The sequence below is a fragment of the Cibotium barometz genome, chromosome 56 (assembly GCF_041138505.1).
Source record: "Cibotium barometz isolate CiBa-2024 chromosome 56, ASM4113850v1, whole genome shotgun sequence".
NCBI lineage: Eukaryota > Viridiplantae > Streptophyta > Polypodiopsida > Cyatheales > Cibotiaceae > Cibotium > Cibotium barometz.
Window position 1 is genome coordinate 21660185 of NC_141101.1, and position 20629 is coordinate 21680813.

A 20629-nucleotide genomic window follows, 5' to 3' on the forward strand; every position below is an offset into this window, starting at 1 on the left:
GGAGCACCCGAACCCCTATGCAGCTCTTGCCTCACAGGATGTTGATCCTTCTTTTGGAGGATGAGGCTTTGCAGGCACATGATCTGAATCCTTGACAGGAGGATGCTGCATTATAGTTACATGAGGATTGTACCCTTGAGGATGATGTTGTGCATTCGCATTGTCATGGTACCTCTCTAGTTCTGAGAACTAGCCCTGACTTTTCCCCCAAGTGGGAGAGAGAAGAAAGGTTTACATCGTCAAATTTTCCCTCCCTTACCTATGCGAGACGTACTTCCGCCTCTAAAGGGGGTCCTTCGTCGACCAGGAGATCTGGTCGTTCCTACTCTGAGTCCTTATGAGGATTGTCTCTTGGAACATTCACGGTCTTGGGGGTTTTTTCCGCGTCGGCGGAAACAAATTGTAAAAACCCAGCTTTACTGTGCACTCACAGGTGGACCTATGGATATATTGCTCTTGCAAGAGCATAAACTAGATGCTAGCCAATGTGCAAGATCAGGCAAGCTTCTCGGGACACCATTTGGTCACCGGCTGTTGGTACCAAGGGTGGTGTCTATATCTCTGTTTCAGCTTTGATCTTGCCTTGCATCATCGGACATGATGTCGTTTTGCCTACGAGAGCGTAGTGGAACCTTCTTATGCAAGGTACTACACACATCGGTATTCTCAACCTCTATGCTTCTAACCATAGAGGTGAGAGGTTTGCCTTTTGCAAATCTCTCACTATGCCGACCATTGGATTATTGGTGGGGATTTTAACATGGTTGAGATGCCAACGGATAAAAGAGGTGGACATAAGAGCTTGGTGCATCCTCTTGAAACAGCGTCTTCGGAGAGGTTTATGCTCTCCATTCATGGCAGAGATTGTTGGCATGAGGAGGACATTTTAAGGAGTCCATCCACTCTTCTTTATCATGGTCTAACAGGAGAAGAGATGCAGGATGTATCTATACACGTTTAGACAGATTTTGTAGATGATTGGGTGCTTGACAGAGGTGGACATACTTTTATTGCTACATGCACCTCTAAATCGGATCATTGCCCCAGTTGTTTTATGTATTGGAGATCCGAATTGCCATGGATCAGCACCCCATATACGCATCCTTGATCATTTATTTTCAGATGCAGAGCTATCGCGTCATATGCTTGATATTTGGAGATCTCATAATTTCTTATATGCCTCTCAAAGCCTCGCCACTGCTCTGTGATATTAGTGACTTTTATCACACGTGTCATGTCTCAGAGGCAAGAGGCCTTGGATTTAGAAAGGGCTATTCGACGTAGATTGGCTGCCCTGCAGAAAGAGCACGAGAGACATCCTCATGCTCAATGGGTTGCAGATTCCTTTTTTTTTTTTTTTCCGGGAAAAAGATCCTTCTATTAGTTAATGAGAAAACGCCATAAGGCTACAAAGCTCACCTCGCAAGGAGGGATAAAACACAGTGAACTCCTGAGCTCCACCCCCGTGGCTGGCCGCTCTCTGGGGGGGGCTACCTAGTAGTACATGTGGGAGGTGAGAAAAGCCAGACTGGAGGCCTGTAGTGCCAAGTGACATCCTCGCCCCTCGCGGTGAGGAAAGGGCCAGGGTGCCAAGTGCGGAGGAAAGCCTTGCGGCGCCCTCTCATGCGATCCGAGTCGCCCTGGAGTTTCCCCCAGTGTCCTCTCAATGTGTGAATGATGTCCACCCAGAGGGCCTGTATGACCTCCGCCGGTGGAGTCGCCTGGCGGTCAATGGCCTCCCTGCATCGGGCTCTCCATATGTGCCAAGCCGTCATGCTGCTGATCATCTCCCATCTGTGCCCGACCCCCTCCTGAGGGGCTGCCGATGAGAAGTCTGGCGTCGGAACCACCGCCATCGCCCTGTCAGAGACCTGGATGGTCGCGCTGCCAGGGACGTCCTCATATCCAAGGGCCGGGCCGCTGTCCGTGGCCCAAGCCACCGCACCCCACGTCACCAGCATCTCACCTGGTGAGCCTGCAAAAACCATCCTGAGAGCGCGCTGCCAGACCTGCTGAGCCTGTGGGCAATCCCATAAGCAGTGCCGCTGCGACTCCTGTGCATGGCCGCACCGAGGGCAGGACGCTGGGTGTCTGCCAAAAGCTAGCCATGCCCCCACAGCCAGTCCTCTATGCGCTGTGAGCCAGAGAAAAAGCGTCACCTTCCGGGGCCGGAAGCTGGCCCAAAGGCGCTGCCAGAAGTCCCTAAGAAAGGCAGGGGAGAGCCCCTGTCGCCGCCAATGCTCGGCCGCCGCCGGGGTGCTCGCTATCCTGTGCCTCTGAATCCGCCGCCCCAGCCTCGCTGTGTACTGAAAAAAGGGGATGCCTGGGCTGGTAGGGGCCAAGTAGGGATCTTGCCAAAACCACTCACCTGGATCCCACTGAAGGCGAATAAGAGGCCTGCTGTCCCAAGCCCATAATCTCCAAGAACAGTCCTCTCCTATCGAGGCCGGTGAGGGGTCTACATGCCACTGTCTCTGATGAAAGCCGACCACCCGCACCCTCTGAAGAATACAACCCTGGAGCCCATCCAAATCTAGTCGTGTCCTCTGAAGCTGGCCACCCTCTCCCACCTCGAAAGTGAGTGGGGCGACTCTCTCCGCTGTGCCGCAGACCGCTAGAAGGATCTCATGCCGAGTAAAGACACCCATCCACTGTGGAGGTGGAGGGTCCTGTACTGGGGTCCGCCACTCCCGGGGGATGGCCGCCTCAATGTCCTGTCTCATCAACTCTCTGCCCCTCATCCCACTGAGTCTCCTCTCCTGGGCCTCTAGAGGCAGCTGCTGAAAACATATCCAGTCGTCCAGGGACTGGGCTGGGCCGGAGCTCAAAGGGCCCCACGACACGTGAGACCGCGATCCAACCATATGGCCACTGGGAAGTCGAATCAAGGGGTTCCAGATCAATGGCTGCCTCAGGCGCTCCTCATCGGTGCCCGGAGGAGTCTGGAAGAGTGACGGCCTCAGATGCGACCAGGCCCTCAGAAGGCTAGCTGCAAAACGCTCCTCGAAGCCAAGGCCCACTCCTCTGGATCGCTGCTCTGTAAAGATCCACCTAATGCTGGGGGTCCAGGGGCCGCTAAGAGAGGGGGTGCGGCTGAGCATCCTGGAAACAAGAAACTCCTTCCACGGCTCAGCGCCTGGCAGGAGGCCACGAACTACCAACTTGCCAAGCAATGCTCGGCTTTGGCAAATAGGATCAACAATGCCCAGGCCGCCTCTCTCCCTCGGCTGAGTGATCACCGCCCATGCCACCTTGGCCCTGGCGGGCCGCCCGTCGCCACCGGACCAAAGAAAGTTCCTGATGAGCCGCTGCACCTGGCCAATGCATGCCCGAGAGAAGGCCCAGCAGGAAGTGATGTACCACATAGTAGCAAGCAGAACCTGGTTGGCCACAACTACTCGGCCAGCCAGAGATAAACGAGCGGTACTCCAATACAGAAGCTTCTTCCGAATGCTCAGAAGAAGGGGGGCTATCTGCTGCTCCGGAGATATGTCAATGCCCACATAACATCCCAAATAACGCACTGTAGTGCCAGGGGGCAGCCACTGAAAACCGTCAACTGGCCTCCAAGTCGGGGGGGGCATAGAGCTGACCCACAGCCCACACGACTTGTGCCAGTTGATCAAAGCGCCCGAAGCTCTGCAAAACCTGTCCATGGCTAAGGCGAAGCGGCGGAGGTTCTCCTCACCTCCCTGAAGATAGACAGCAGTGTCATCCGCAAACTCCGAGTCTAGGAGCTCCTCCGAGGTACGGATGGGAAGCTGGAGGCCCCGCAAACCTGTATCCTGTGCCGTCAAAAAAGTGCTCATGGCCTCCGCCACAAAAAGAAAAAGAAAGGGCGCTAAGGGGCACCCCTGCCGCACCGAGCGCGAGAGCTGGAACCTCTCTCCGCGCACGCCCTGTATCAGCACCTGGCTATGAGCCGATGAGTAGAGTGCAGAGACCCCACGGATCCACTGAGGGGGGAAGCCCATCCTCTCCATAGTGCCTTCCAAGAAGGCCCAGTCCACCCGATCATATGCCTTCTCGAAGTCGAGAAGGAGCACTGCCAGATCCTCCTGTCGAAATCTAGCCAGAGCCGTAGCCTCCCAGAAGGAGAAAATGTTATCCAGAATGCTCCTATCCTGGATGAAGCCAGTCTGCGTGGAGTGGATGATGTCCGGAAGGTGAGGCTGAAGCCGCCTGCTGATCGCCTTAGCTAGGACCTTGTAGGCCGTGCCTAGCAAGGTGATCGGTCTCCACTGTCTAATCTCCAGTCTGTCTCCTCCCTCTTTGGGGATCAAGTGGATCAAACCCTCAGCCATGCTGTCCGGCATGACTCCAGACTCCATAATCTCCTGGAATGCCAATCTGAAGCCCCTGTGTAAGAGGCCCCAGTACCTCTGGAAGAAAGCCACCGAAAGACCGTCCTCTCCTGGGCATTTGCCCCGAGGTAATGCCTGAAGAGCCTCCTCCAGTTCCGTATCCGAGAAGGGGGAGAGAAGGGAGTGCTGTAAATGGGCCGGCACAACCGGTCTCGTGAAGCTCCAGACTGCCTCCCGAGCCTCTCTCACCCTGTCATCTGCTGGCTCAGCAGAGAGAAGGTCCCTGTAAAAATCTGTGGCTATAGCCCGAACCCTGGGGGGATCCACCACAACCTGGCCATCAGCCTGCCGGAGACGCCTGAGACCCTCTCGTCTGAAGCGAGGCCCTGTCGCCTCAAAGAAGTCTCGAGTCACTCTGTCCCCAGCCTGTGTCCAAAAGGAAGCCCGAGCATGGAATCGGAACTCCACCCTCCTCTCCTCGATGGATCTGATCTCCGTGCGAGCTGACTCCATCTGCTCTGAGATCCAAGGGCTCGTAGGATCCCTCTCCTGGAGTCTCTGGAGGGACGCTAGACTCCTCCGTAGGCTCCTCTCCTGCTCTCTGAAAGCCTCCAGCCGGTCCAAGGCAGCCTGTCTGAGCATCTGGCTAATCTCCTGCAAGCCACTGGCAAGATCGCTGGCTGCCGATCCTCTCCTGAACTGCAGCTCCTGCCAGACCTGCTCAACTCCGATCGCAATCTCGGGCTCCTCTATGAGACAATCTGGAATCCGGACGCTCTGGCTCTGCTCTCCTCTCGTGGGGTCCTCAATCTGGAGAAGCACTGGATAGTGATCTGAAAACGAGGAGCCTGCAAGTATGCCCACTGTGCCACCTCTATCACAGGCCCACTCATCAATGTAAAACCTGTCGATGCGGGATAGGTTAACCCCTGTGGCCCGTCTATCCGAGCGCGAGAAAGATAGGCTCCCCTGCAACCTGCCAAACTCCGGGAGAGTCCACGGATCCTGGCCTCTCACCTGAAGCACTAGTTCCTCCCAGGCAGCTAGCTCCGGCCCATGAATGGTCTCCTGGCTGCCCCCCATCCTGTCCTCTGCATCCTCCAGCATGTTGCAATCCCCTCCGAGGCACCAGTGGTCTGCCAAGGGGAGGGACTGCCTAATGGTGCTCCAGAACTCGGCTCTCCCGGTCGCCCCATTGGGGGCGTAGAAGTTGAGGAAGCCAATGCGGTCTTCCCCAACCCGAAGGATGATCCACTGCGCACGACCCTGGACCAGAATGCCAGAGTCCACAACTTCAGATAGAAGCTGCTCGCTGACTGAGATGCATACTCCACCCTGGTTCCCCTGGGAGCCATATGCCGGTGACCAAAAAGTGTGACTCCTGCCTGGCAAGATCTTCCCGCAGGTGCGGGTACGCCCCGCAGAAAGGTGGTGCTCCTGGATGAAAAGGATATCGATGGGTCCTCCAACGAGAGCCCTCTGGATCTCCTGGCGAAGTCTGCCCCGGCCAATGTAGCAGCGATGTCCACCGAGACCCTGGATGTTCCATGAGAGGATCCTCATGGATGAGCTGTGGCAAGTGAAGCAGCCTCCACTGGCTCACCCCTCTCAGCCGGCCCGGATGATCTGCCCTCCACTCTGTGAGTCTTGGGCGCCGGCTTGGAGGGAGAATAATCACTGTCTGTCCGGGTGCGGAGTCTCTCCAAAAAGAGGGTGACCTGTCTCTGTGTCCAGCCCCAGGGTTGCAGATTCCTTATGTATTGTTAGGGCAGAACTTCATCACTCTCTTGAGCAGCGCGCGGAGTACCGTTTCCATGCCCAAGAATCCTTTTGGACACACATGGGTGGCAAATGTAACAAACATTTCTTTGCTTCTCACGGCCCATCTCATGCCAGAGATAGTGTCAGGCAATTGCAGGATTCACATGGCACTCTTCACTCAGATCCTCTTACGGTTAGAAAGATCGCCACTGATTTCTATTGCCAGCTTCTTAGTGCTGAGCAGCACTCTGATTTAAGACACAAGGCACAGAGAAAGTTCTAGAATGCATTGCCACATTTGATCACTGAGGAGATGTGTGCCGCTCTGGATGCCCCTTTTTCTATGCATGAGTTCAATCATGCTCTTCATGCCTTACCTCATGGTAAGTGTCCAGGGGAGGATGGCCTATCCCCTATTTTTTTCATTACTTTTTGGGATGAGATTGGGGATAAGATCACATCAGCTCTGCACGAGATGTGGGACACAAGTTCTATGCCTTCTTCTCTCACAGAGGGGCTTATTTATCTTATTCCTAAGAGCGGGGATAAGACATTGATTGGCCAGTGAGGACCTATCCCCTTACTTGGGACTGCCTATAAGATTCTTGCTAAGGTAGTGAGCATCAGATTGCAGCCGATTTTGCAACATGTCATTCATGATACTCAGAATGGATTCTTACACAGTAGGAGCATCTTTTATAACATTTTCTCATTTTGGAAGGCCACCGAATGGGCTATAGCGAGAAATCAACCCTTAGCCATTCTGCTCTTGGGAGTTTCATGCATGTATCGTGATGCCCACAGTAGAGTTCTCGCTTGCGGTGATAGTAGAGGAGAGCAGTTTCAGGTTTCTCGTTCAGTACAACAGGGCTGTTGTTTAGCCCCATTATTATATATCATAGTTGCAGAGGCCATGAGCATCTTTCTCTGCTCCACTGTGGGTATTTCGGGATTGAGGTTGCCTCTTCGTAGTCAAGAGGAATTGGTTGACTCTGAGTTAGCCGATGACACAGCCATGTTCTTGGAGGCTTCACATATATACTTATGTTCCTTTCGGGTAGCACTAGAGTCCTGTTTGGCAGCAGGGACACTCATTAATTGGCACAAATCTGTTGGTTTTTGGGTTAGTGATTCACCGAGAGTTGGGGTGCAAAGCTTGGTTTTACTTGGATCAGCAGAGGATGCACTGCTAGATATTTGGGGTGCCAAGTTGGGATTGATATTTCTCCTGCACAGCATTTTGCTCTGGTTCTTATGAGTATCCGGAAGAAGCTCCTCCATTGGAGCTCCAGGACATTAGATTTAGCTTCCAAAGCTTTGGTGGTTAATCAGGTATTGCTTGCCTCAGCTTGGTTTATTGCCTCTTGTTGGTGCTTCTCTCGTGCGTGCATTGGCCAACTGGGAAGATTGATCCGCAATTTTCTCTGGTCGGGTTTGGATGGCACTTCAGACACTCCTGCCAGGGTAGCTTGACTCAAAGTTATTGAGCCCAAACGAGAGGGGGGCTTGAATATTATCGATCCGGATGTTCAGTGCAGGGCGTTGCTTTGCAAACTTGTGGTCAGAGGTTTCCTACCAAGCAACAGTGAGCCTTGGAAGGATTTTTTCTTGTCTCAGATTTCAGGATGTACACCCAGGGTCGGGAGAGAGTGGATGCCCAGCACACGTTTTTTGTTCACAGAGGCTGATATCAGGGCACCATCTTCCCCTCTTATTGCAGCCATTGTCAGAGCATGGAGAAGCGACAACATATTATGTGGAACAAGCTCATTAGGGATGATGCAGGTCGGCCACTTGGTGCATCTCCTTATATGCAGTGGTCAAGATGGGAGAGATGCGCATACACAGTTCTTGCTTGGAAGACCTTTAAGAGCCTTCCGAAGGATCGGAGAGCTGCATCCATTTAGCATCTTAGGGGCTCTCGCATTCATATTGATCAAATTCATGCAGCTATTCCGCATGAGTGGCTTTCTGGGACCTTTCACGAAGACTATCATTGGAGTTGGCTGGGAGTTTTTTCGAGGATAGGCATACCTCTGCAGGCCATTGCTCTCCCGGGCCAGGAGTCTACAGATTGCATCATTTACTCTGCCTGGAGAGAGATTGAGGAGATGTAATATGGAGGAGATCATCCCAAATACTAGACTTAGTCCAGTGAGGATTGTTGGTCATTCGGGGAAGCAATGGTTCATTGACCCTTCTCCTCAGATAGTGTCCCATGGCTCTTGATGTTTGTGGTTATATGGTGGCAGTCCTATCAGATATGTTCAATGGGATCCAGGAGAGTGCGAGTGGATTCATGCCTTCAATCCTTTGAAAAGCCTTTCTTTTTTCAGTTTCACGATACTTCTCCTTGGACTCATAGTCCGTGTAGGGGGGCCAATGTGGCATGGAGAGTGATCATTTGCCCATGTCGTAGAGGAGGGCTAGGCGTCATTGACCCGCCCAATCAGAGCCGTGCCCTGCTCGGCAAGCTGATCATTAGCGGACTCCTTTCTGGTGGCGAGCCCTGGAAGAACTTCCTCTTGGCCCGGATTTAAGCCCGCACCCGGAGTAGGGGGCCCTTGGCCGCAATGTACCAGATGGATTTTCATAGAGATGCGGGTCCGAGGTTTAAACCGAGCTTTTGAGGACAGATTTGCAACCAGCTTACTTCAAGCTTGGGATCACCTCAGGCTAGCCCTTAGGTAGATAGCTACAGTAGCGTCAGAGGAGCGGCTTTTGCAGCCTGTGATTTGGAACCCCCAATTGGTTTACCTAGTGGCCACATGTTGGGGGCCGGACATCATGTCTCATGGGGCACCTTACCAGCCATGTTCCTTGGAGATTGGACAGCCCTAAGGCAAGTATTTTGAAGTTAGTTGGGTTTGGAGGACATCTTGGGTTGCTTAGAGGAAATTCTTCTAATTAGGGTCAGCAACCGGAAGCTAAATCATCATACAGTCAACATCAAATCAATTTGTGTCAGCTGGCAGAGTTTCTGGTCAGCTTGTGATCAGCTAAGGTCAGCTGAGGGGTTTTTAGTGAAGATCAGAACTGCAGGACGTCAGAGCTCACCTAGGAGGACACGGAGTAGTCAACTAGGTTAGTTTGAGGAGTTTGGAGAGTGCTCAGGTATCCGCCTGTGTCAGCTGAACATCAAGGGACATCAGCTGAGTGGACTAGTGCTTTACTTGGTGTTTTCTGTTGGTGTTGTGGTGTTGGTAGCTAGTTTCCTCCTGACGGTGGTGTGGTCGGACGTGCTATAGAGGCAGGTTCCCCCGACCCATCATTGTTTTGGTGCCCCCAATAAGGAGGGCTTGGAAGCACCCTTCAATCTGTTTCAAGGTTTGAAAGTTTTCAGTAGTAAAAATGGTTGCCATGATAACTTATCCAGTGTTCCATGGTCATGTTGGTGAGGATCCAGAGGAGTTTTTTGGAAAGGATGGAATTGGCAGCCTTCACCTTTGGGAAGGATAAGGATAAAGATAAGTTGACATTGTTATCTATGTTGCTGAAGGGGGATGCCAGAAGGTGGTTGCAAACATGGAGAGCTCAGCCAAATCAAGGTTGGGCATATGAAGACATCAAAGAGGCTTTGGTGCAATATTATAAACACACTGAATCCCCAGAAGCTCTATGGGCGGAGATTCAGAATTTAAAGCATAATCTATCTCATGTGTTTGACAGACTTGTGGACCATTTTGAAGACCTGTGGGGAAGATGGGACACTTCCCCGAGAACAGAGCACCCGCCTGTTCTTCTCAAGAAGGCGGATACCTGAGCACTCTACAAACTCCTGAAGGAGAAAGTGGTCAGCACAAGACACCCCAGGAAGGAGAAAAAGGAAGGTCATATGAATATAGTGCAAGTAAAAGGAGATAAAGATTATTTGCCAGTTATGGATGCCTGGGTGAAAAAGCACAGAGTCCCCAAAGTATATATTAATGGTGGTGCATAGGTATGCATACTGACCCAGCAGACAATGGAGGCTTTGAGACTAAAGGTTGGAGCACCATCTAAATTTAGAGTCAGAATGGCAAACAGTGCTAGAGTCAGATATTTGGGAATTGTAAAGAAGCTGCAGGTGACTGTTTTGGGACAAGACGCTGAACTAGATGTACATGTGATGCCAGCAAAGTCAAAAGCATACCCATTAATTCTTGGGAGGTCATCGCTGATTGCAACGAAGGCAGAACAAGATTAGTGGAGAGGACTTCTAATTTTTTGGATGGACCAGCCAATGAGCAAACAAGTTAGATATGATATGTGGCTAAGGACAAGGACCTGATTCCAGAGAGTAGTAAATCCAAAGAAGAAGATGAGGAGACCAGGCTACCAGCTCTATGGGATTCAGAAACAGAAGAAGTCAGCTCAGAAGATGATGGAGGCGAGGTCCAACTTCTTGAGCCAGAACTGGACCTCTTGGTAGGGCCAGCGGAGCCTTCTGTTGGTCTGCAGCAAGGGATGCCCAAGGAAAACGAAACGGACAAGATTTTGGAAGATTGCTCATGGAGTGGTAATCATGAGTCATGTGTGAGAGTAGAAGAGGAGATGCATCCTGAGGATATGTACATGGATCTATACACAGGTTATGAGGATGTTGCTACAGTTGTTCCAGGTGACCAAGACGCAGCTGAAAAGTTCGACATACTTTTGGATGATCTAGTGTCAGAAGAGCCTCCCAGGATTATGAGCAGGATTACGTGTGATGACAATGTGGTAGACCCAACACAAAGTGTTCATGATGTATGTGATGCTGACCTTGATGCTATCTTGGATGATGCCCTAAAAGATTTTGAAATGGATTCCAAGCAGGTCTATGCGTCTTCTGTAGGCCAGGAAGATGATCTAGTTGATACACATGAGGTGTTGGGTCTGGCTAAGACACAGCAAGGTATGTGTGTGGAGTCTTATATCCATGGAGATGAGCCAGAGGTTGATGAAGACCTCATTACTAATTTGGATGATGATTTGGAAGGGTTTGTGAACCCTGGTCTTTACACCATTGGCCTGAAGAGCGCTGGGAATGCAGTGGTGAAGGATGCACCTGAAGTGCATCCTTCACCACTGGCCTGAAGAGCGCTGGGAATGCAGTGGTGAAGGATGCACCTGAAGTGCTTGTGGAGAGTGATGTACAAAATAACCCTGTTTTTGGCTTCTTAGATGATATGGTGGTAAGTATGCCTGATGACTGGGACATGAATGATTTCTATGAGAATAAGCTAGACATGGAGCTTGAGCTAGAGGTACAAGTGAATGTGCAGCATGCATGTACCAGGTTTGCTATGTTAAGGAGCCAGTGCAATAGTCTGCCTTGGGTTGATGGTGATGTTTGTGAAGATATTGATGACATGTTGGCTGCTTCTATGGATTCCTCTCAATATTATGGGATCCCACTAGTGTTTGATGCGCCATTAATGATTATGAGTGGTATATTGGATATACAGGGCAGTCAAAAAGGTGCTGAGAACTACATAGATAAAGACATGACGCAGGAATTAGCCCTGCACATGCTATTTGATCCAGAAGAGATGGAGTATGTGGATAAGATGCATGGCTTGCACCCTCATATGCTGTTTGATCCAGGTAGAGAATCAGCCAGTAAGAGCTGCGGCTAGCTCCAGTGTTGGAATAAAGTTGTTGCCAGAATAAGTGGTAGTATGAGTGCTCGGGCTCTGCGAACTATGATAGGTTTTCTTGTGTCAAGATATGATACCGAATAGATATGTCCACCCCAACCCCAGGAATAAGATTAAGCGCATTGAGTAAGGTTAGAAGCCTTAGGAATAAGGCGACTGTTGCGTGGCCACCTTCTATTATAGAACTAGCTGTTATAAGCACCAGCCAAGAGAAGAAAGAGAACTTGCATGGAGTAGAGGAAGGAGAGATGCTCGAATAAATTAGAAACTAGATAGTTGTGGGAAGCTTTGGGGAGAAGAATTGTATTGGGTGAGAGCATTGTTGCAAAGAAGAGAGTCGTGAGAGAGCCAAGGGGCGTTTTGGTGGAGTAGCTTTGTGATAGCTTGCTATTGAATTCTGTTTTAATTTGGAAAGAAGCCGACGCGGGATTTGTTTGAGGAAGTTTGGGTCTACCCAGAGAAGAGGTTCCAAAGGTGATAAGGGTCTTGTAGGAGGTTGGTTCCCTAGAGCCTCTGAAGCTGCCACTCTGTTGGATCTTGGACAAGCTCAAAGCCTTGCTCAACATTTCTCCGTGCTGTTTGATAGTGAAAGCCTGCAAGGTATAGCTGCAGCACTTGTTGTCGTTGTTGGTCTTCGTGTACAAAGAGATCATATCCTACATTTTAGAGAAAGGGAGCTACATGGGCTGGTTTACAGGTTTATGAGTTCATGGATAAGCCACATGGGCTGGTTTAAACTTTACATATTTATGAGTTCAAGGATAAACAACATGGACTGGTTTACACAATTATGTGCTTGTGGAAGAGCCATATGGGCTATCATACAAGTTTATGCGCGTATGGAACACACATCTGGCTATCATACATGTTTGTGCACCTATGGAAGGACATGTTGTATAGCCATATTGGATGAAGAACAGGTTTAAGACTGTATATGGATAATCAGGCATCTCCCATGGGGAGAGTAAGGCCCTCAAAGCTTATACATGTTATATTTCTCCTTGGATAATGAAATACTCAAAGGGGGGGGAGGGATCAGCCCATTCAGGAATCTATGCGGTGTTATATGTGCAACTTTTATTTTCAGCTTTGTGGATTGTTTATTGGCTGTGATTAAATGCCAAAATGTTTAATTGTGCTCATGGTCAAGCGATGCACACCCACTCCCGCGTTTCCTACGCGAGTTGCATTGGTATCAAAGCATAAGGCTTCCTCTCATTCTTATGTGACAACGATCTTATTAAGGTGCATACTATGACCATTGTTAGAATTATACATAGCAATACCAAGCATAAATGGGAAGTGAACATTATGGTTTCCTAGTCTGTGAGGAGGCGTCTATCTTCTATCTTTGTATTATGGAAGCTTTTTCTCAAGCTCAAACCAAGCTATAATGGAATTCTATTTGTGTCATGACTTCATGATGTTTTGGGCCCAAAAAAAAAAAAAAGAGAGAGAGAGAGAGCTAAGTATTCTTTGAGGTTACAAGGCTATCACTTTTTGATTCTTCATTGTTTATGTGTTTTGAACACCTAACCCTTGTTTATAAATGCAAGGAGAAGTGTTGTATGTTTTTCTTGAATGTGTTTCAAGAAAAATGCTTTTTGTGTGGCTGAGAAGCCTAGTATCTAGAGGTCATCTCTATTGTGAGCACGATGCTCGAGGACTGCAATATATGACATGGTTATATACATATACATATATATATATGTGTATATACATATACATACACACACACACACACACACACACACACACACACACACACACACACTTTTTTTTTTGGTAATGTCTAGTGCAGTATATTTATATGTTCACAAATTTACAAAGATGGGAGATCTCCATAAAGGAGAGGAAACCAAATGTCAGAAACATAAACAGAAGAGCTCTATGCAAGAAGCATCCATATCACCCTCATGGCAAGCATCATATAAGGATTGCCGCAATGAGGCTCTGAAGAATTCATATGACTGTTGATTCAGCCTACCCAAGTATGCCATGTTGTGCTCACTCCAAATTGTCCAAAGAGCCCAATATCTCACCCAGAAAAGAAATAGTGAGTATTGGGACAAAGACTGCAATAACCTGCCAAAGAGCCAAAAATGTTTCCCAAATCTGTGACTCGGGAATCGGAGCCGAAGATAGCCTGAAATTCTGGTGAGGAGGGTCTTGGAACAAGGACATTGCCACAGCAGATGAAGAAAGGTTTCTGAGGGAGCTGAACATCTTAGACATGTGGATGGTGCAATGTGACGTTTGGCAAGTGTGACCCCAACTGATAATGTGCCTGTCAAACATCTCCAAAGAAAGAGTCTTTGCTTCAGTGGCATTTTACACTTCCATAACATGCGGAGATGCTTCCGCCACCAAGAGAGAGGCTTTCTCATATGCCACAAAGAATTGGCGTGTTGCTGAATCCATGGGGGAGGCTGAAGAAGCCTGTAAGCTTTGATGGAGGTCAAGGCTGGAAGGGGAACAGGATGAGTGCTTGCAGTAGATGAGCACAATTGCCAATCCATGAGCCTGTCTGTGTCAGCCATAGTTGGAATAGGTAAAAAAGGAAGCAATATTTCAGCAATTTTCTTCCATATTGGCCTATGATGCATTCCCAATGCATAGGTAGCAGTGGCCCGAGGAAAGGATAAGACATATCCTCGATCATCCACCACATCATGTATGTACCTAATTCCCAGTTTCATAAGATTGTATGCCCGAACAGGTTCCTGCAAGGCAAGTGGAGTGTCAAAAATGGCACTCCAATGAATACTTTCCTTCCTCATGGAGTTCATCCCCAAGCAATTACGAGGAGCCCATTTGACCTTAGAGAGAACTTGTTTCCAGTCAAGTATTAAGGCAGTGGAAAAAGGACAGCCAGGTATCCTGCCTTGAAATCTCCCAATAACAACCTCCCAATGATCCGTAATCCAATGACCATAAGCTAAAGTCCTCATGTTGACACACATGGACGCTAACATACAAGTCCATGGCTGTTGTTGGTAGAAGAAAGTGTGCAACATAGTAGCCTTCCTTGCAAGTACATGATATCTTATATTGAGAATATTGAGTCCACCATGCATCTTTGGGGAACACACCATTTCCATCTTCATCAGTCTCAAAGCTTTAACAGCAGATTTTGTCTTCCATAATATCTCCATAGCTTGAGACATAAAGGCTGAAATATCCCTGGAGGACCAATGCAATAAAGGCAAATAGAACTGAAAATAAGACATCACTATGGATTGCACAATTCCGAGCCTGACATGAAGAGGCCAAGTAGATATCTTCCAGTATTCCAGCTTACGATGGAGTTTTTGGAAAATCCATTTTAGTTGCTGCTTTCTTGAGATATGCCATCCAATGGGATATCCCAAATGTCTGACCACTTCTCTGGAATGCACCACCTACCCCGGCCAAAGAATAGAATGCCAATCACATTCTTTCAGGGGTATCAATTTAGATTTATCAAAATTAATATGCAATCCAGCTGCCTGTCCATATAATGAGAGAGTGGCCATAAGCTTGCAAAGTTCCGTAGGAGAATTCTGTGGCATAAAGAAGGAATCATCTGCATATGCTTGTGCCAAGAAAGGTTTAGCCCCTGGGATTTTAAGACCAGTCATCTGTCCTGAGTCTGTTAGATGATCAAGATACATCAACAGAGGATGAGTGGCAATTGCATAGAAGAGAGCACTAAGAGGACAGCCCTGTCTAACCGATCGACCCAATATCCATGATCGAGACAAATGGCCCCCAAGAATGCATTGAGCAGTAGCGTCAGAGTATAGCCAATAAACAGCATTTGCCATCTTGGGACCAAAGCCCAGCTTTGTCATAATCTGAGAAATGAAATCCCATTGAACATTGTCAAATGCCTTAGCAATATCCACCTGCAATATCAGCACATCCTGACGAGAATACTTAGCATATTCAATTGCAGTCAAGGCATTGGATATATTGTCATGGATTTGTCTTCGCGGCAGAAACCATACTGATGAGGGTGAAGACCTGCATGGAATATAGAATGAAGCCTATGCACTAACATTTTGGCAAGAAGTTTGTAAATTACCGGCATCAATGTAATAGGCCTCCAATCAAATATGTGATCACACAGATGGTTTTTGGGCACAAGCTTGACTATGCCATGTTTCCAAGAATGCAGCAACTGATTTTCTTGCCATGCCACATTGATCATTCTCAAGAGGACCTCTTTCAAATCATCCCAAAAAGAAATGTAGAATTCCACCGTAAGGCCATCCCAGCCAGGGGACTTATATTTACTGAGGTGGAACAATGCATTATCCAGTTCTGTGTGAGTAAAAGGCCTCTCCAAAGCAAGAGCATTATCCGGCTCAACTATTGCAGAAACATATTGGAGTAACTCAGTCCTTGCATCAATCACTTGATTAGATGGGAAAGGAGGAGCAGAGAACAATTTCTGAAAATAGTTGTGGCATTCATCTTGGAGATCCAAAAAAGAATAGTCCAAGAACCATCCAACTTCCTAACCCTTAAGCATGAGTTTTTCTTTCGAGTAGCATGCAACCCCTGAAAGAAAGCTTTTGATGAGCAGCCCTTGTCCTAAGGGGCTTCATTCTCGCCCTTATCTGCCATTTGTGCAATTTCCTCTTATCATTAGCAAAAAGTTTTGATTGAGCACGTGATAGGTAATCCTTTTCTGAATCCGTAAGTGGCCTAGATTGAGAAAACTCAGTCAATTGTTGCACTGTCTCTTTTGCCCCCCAATCTCATTCCTCCATTCAGTCATATGCCACTTGCCATACTCCCTAATGACATTTTGCATACGAGAGACAAAGCTGTCCCAAGCAAAATTCATGTCCTCCTGGGCATGCAATAGCAAAGGATGAATAGCAAATTTCATCATCTGCCGGAAATATATGTGCTGAAAATATGCGCTGTTAACATGCAACAATCTACTCGGGAAAAGTGGCAAATCATCCAGAGGCATGCCAAGCTGTAAATTCATCCACAATGGAGCATGGTCTGACAATCCCAATGAGAAATCTATCAGTAGATGAGGGCTGAAATCTGCAAATTGTTGTGGATAAAACAGATACCATCTGTCCAGCCTTGCCCAATATGTGGTAAGTGCATTATGGTGAAAGGTATATCCAGGGACCGACCCTTGAAGAAGTAGCCATAAATCTTCAGCCTGCACAGAGAGAAGCATGTCATCCCATTTCTGCCTTTCCAAAGATAGCATATGAGACCGTGAAGTGGTGTTATCCCTAGGCAAAGGGGAATTATTAAAATCCCCACAGATGAATGCATTGGATCTCCATGGATATCTACATATAGAGTCCCACAATGTAGCCCTCATGGCCGAGGTCTGGGAGGCATACACTGATGCAAACTCAAAAATATCACCATTGACATTACATTGTATGACAATCCATCTGCCACTGCTGTCATTGAAGGCCAACTGAGGCTCCAACTCATGTCTCACCAGTATGCATACACCTGAATAGGTAGCGGTACCAGCATAATATATATCATAACCATGCAAAAAGCCATGATGTCCAGCCATGGAGTGCTGATTGTGCTCTTGCAAAACAAACAATATCTGGCTGCATTTTATGTACATAATTCCATAGAAGCCTCCACTTTGAAACATTGCAGAGGCTCTGTACATTATATGTAAAGCACTTAAGTGTTTGAAGCATAAAAGGGGTATGTACAAAAAAGTGAGGATGAAAGGAGAACTTCAAAGAGGCTAAGCCTCTGCCTGCATAGGCTGCATGCCTTCACTACTCATGTAGGACATAGCATTTTCCCCCTCCTCTGAATCACATATGGGGATGCCTTTCTTCAAGACCCCCACCCAATTTTGAAGGACAGGGGCGGAGGCTGAAGTAGAAGTCTGTCCTGGCGAAGGAGAAGAAGCATCCCATTGACGAGATTGAAGAGGGCGTTGCTTCAGAACAACTACCTTCTTAGGTTGTTGGAAACCATCCTGATCAATTCCCACAGATTCATTCAGCTTCTCTTTCCCTTTATCTTTTCCTTTTCCAACAAGCGAGTGCACCTGATTAGCTGATTTTGCATTCTTGGCTGCATTTGTATTTGCTGCCTTAGCTTGCAAATTCTCATTCTTTTCCCGGGGCTGAGGTGGCAAAGCATTTGGAGGGGGCTGATGGAGAACCATCGGGCATTCAGAAGCTAGATGCCCAAACTTGTGACAGGTAAAACAAGCACCTGCAAACACACCCCACTTCAATTCAAAATACATTTTGCCCAATTGCACCCCCTCAACTTCGACTGCAATAGAAGGAGGGGTAGGTATATCAGTGTCCCAAAGTATACAGAATCTGTTACGGTTTCCCATGGGGCGTGGAGGACAACTAACCTGTCCCAAAGTGGCAGCCAGGCCAGGCAACTCTTCACGCATATAATCCGGAAAGTTTGCAACCTCAACCCATACTGGGCAGTGGTGCCGTATCAGGCTTTGGTAATCCTTGTTGGGGGACCAGGGCATAGCATGCACCATTTGCCTCCCATAAAACAGCGGAGAAAACTCAAGAAGCCTCTGTTTGCATGAAGCATCTGATAGATGCACCTCATAAAAACCTCTGGAAGCAAAGTATACTCCTTCTACAAAGCATCCTCCAAGGATGGATTTGATCCATTGTGCAACATCACTGGCTGCGGGAATTCTTCCTGGAAAGAATATTATGACCGCAGTTTGAGAGAGCTTCCTGAGGGGATTCACAATGGATGGCAATTTCAACTTATAGGTGACCTCTGGAATGGGTTTGCCCCATTCTTGGCGAGACTGCTGGAAGTCATCTTTAAGAGTGTCATATACATATTGAGCTTCTGATGTAGATTCTTCCTGCAACAAAGGAGGGTCTGATAAGCGACGTTTCGCATCTGTATTTCTTTCTTTCCTGGCATATGTACAGACGTCCATTCCTTGAGCCATAATCAAAGCACGCAAGAAAAGGAGAGAAAGGTTGTCGAAGGAGGCAGATGAAATATTGACAGAGAATTCGAGCAGAGGGCAGAATCAGCAGAAGTGGATACGCAGGTACGTGGACAGATAGGGGAGGAAGATTGAGGGCTATTTGGCGTTCAGAGTGCAGAACAGAAAAGGAGAAAAACTGGAACAAAAAACTGCGAGGCAGAAAACAGAAGCGTAAACAGTGAAAGAGGGCAGCACAGGTGCGACAGACAGACGAGGAGCAGGGAGGATGATGAGCGGCAGTCTAGGAGACGATGGCCGGATGCTGCAGGCCGCGTTTAGCAGGGCAGAGCTTGCAGCGGGTATCCTCTGTCGACGTCTTGAAGGCAGGCAGCAGGGTGCTCTCTCTCACGACCCACTCCACACACACACACACACACACACACACACATATATATATATATATGTGTGTGTGTGTGTGTGTGTATATATGTATACATATATATACATATATGTATATATATATATATATATATAGATATATGTATATATATATATACATGTATATATGTATATACATATATGTATATACATATATATATATATATATATATATATATGTATATATGTATATACATATATGTATATACATATATACATATATGTATATATATGTATATATGTATATATACGTATATACGTATATACGTATATACGTATATACGTATATATATGTATATATGTATATATGTATATATACGTATATACGTATATAAAGTCCACCTCTATTCCGAGATGTGTGGTTAGCACGGAACATGTTATAAGAGATATGGTAAGTTTATGGTATACAGGTCTATGGATTACTGGACTTCTTTGCTAGGGATTTGGATCCATCCTCACGTTTATGGATTATGTTTATGGCTCCCTTTTACTAGGATGGATTATTCTTTTTGACTCCCTTTATTTGCGATGCATTGGACTTATGGAACTCATGGTTCACATACCCTATGTAGTGTTCTCTTCTCCTACGTGCTCTCTTGAAGATTGTTTCTACCATGTGTGGGTGGAACAATAGAGAGCAAATGGAAGGGAACATGGGCACTTCAGAGGGTAGTGTGAAACACAACATACCCTGTGTAGAGTTAGTTCTCTTGTACTACGTGCTCTCTTGTTGAAGAGTTTTTCTACCATGTGTGGATGGAACAATAGAGAGCAGATGGAAGGGAATATGGACACTTGAGCGGGTACTGTGAGTTGGAGGTTGAAATGCCTATAAACTATGTGAAGCAGAAATGCTTATGGAACACCAGGCTATTTATGCTTGTGAGTGATTGTTTCATCTTATTACATGAGTGCACCTCTCATCCAAGGTGTGTCGTTAGTGTACCAACACGGAGTGCAACTGGTAGCGTAGACATGACGCCAAGTTGGCATGGGACTTATGTCTACGCCAAGGGTCATGTGGACTGACACCTTTTTGGCAGGGGACTATGTCTACACGAAGTGTCACTAAACTGGAATCTGGACTTATGGGGACTGATTTGTCTCGGCCATTTACTTGGGACATGATTATGATATCTGGGCTTATGGAACTGTTTTGTCTCACCCATTTATTTGGGATATGACTTTGATATTTGTATTATGGAGACTTATCTAGTCTCTCCCATTTATTTGGGACATGGATTCTTTCAATCATATTGGAATCACTATCTCCCCAAACGGAGGCCAAGAGGTTCATTGTTCATCTCACCATACATGTGGATTTATGTTGGGATTGTGAGAAAGGAATTCAATGAATACTCCACCATACACATGGATTCATGTTGGTATTGTGGAGTGAGTCCTTCATTGTTTCCACACCACGCTCATTAATCAAAGTTGGGATTGTGTGGCAGAAAACGGGGACCGTTGGGATTGGGAGAAAGGATTGCCAAAACTATGGAGAACCAGCTTGTCTGTTAGCACGGTTTGTGCTTTGGAATGGCACCAGTTTGTGTGCATAGCACATGTATCTGTGTGAGGCA

The 20629-nt window shown here is 47.5% G+C and overlaps 2 protein-coding genes across 2 annotated transcripts in view; both read right to left on the minus strand.

Annotated features, from left to right (window-relative positions):
* Window positions 1-20629, minus strand: part of EMB3012 (embryo defective 3012) — a 172127-nt gene that overhangs the window by 32907 nt on the left and 118591 nt on the right. The gene's annotated exons all lie outside the window — the stretch shown is intronic.
* On the minus strand, window positions 12191-14637 carry LOC147607028 (uncharacterized). The gene is made up of 2 exons (XM_086791124.1): window positions 13776-14637; window positions 12191-12342 (listed from the first exon to the last, which is right to left on the minus strand). The coding sequence occupies exons 1-2, from the start codon at window positions 14635-14637 to the stop codon at window positions 12191-12193; spliced, it is 1014 nt and encodes a 337-aa protein (XP_086647250.1).

Bases quoted from the DNA above. Each gene is read 5' to 3' on its own strand.
- LOC147607028 (XM_086791124.1), bottom strand. From the start codon at position 14,637: ATGAGGACTTTAGCTTATGGTCATTGGATTACGGATCATTGGGAGGTT. The intron at 12,343-13,775 runs GCAGGTTATTGC...TCTAAAATGTAG, and splicing joins GAAACATTTTTGGCTCTTTG to GATATGATCTCTTTGTACAC.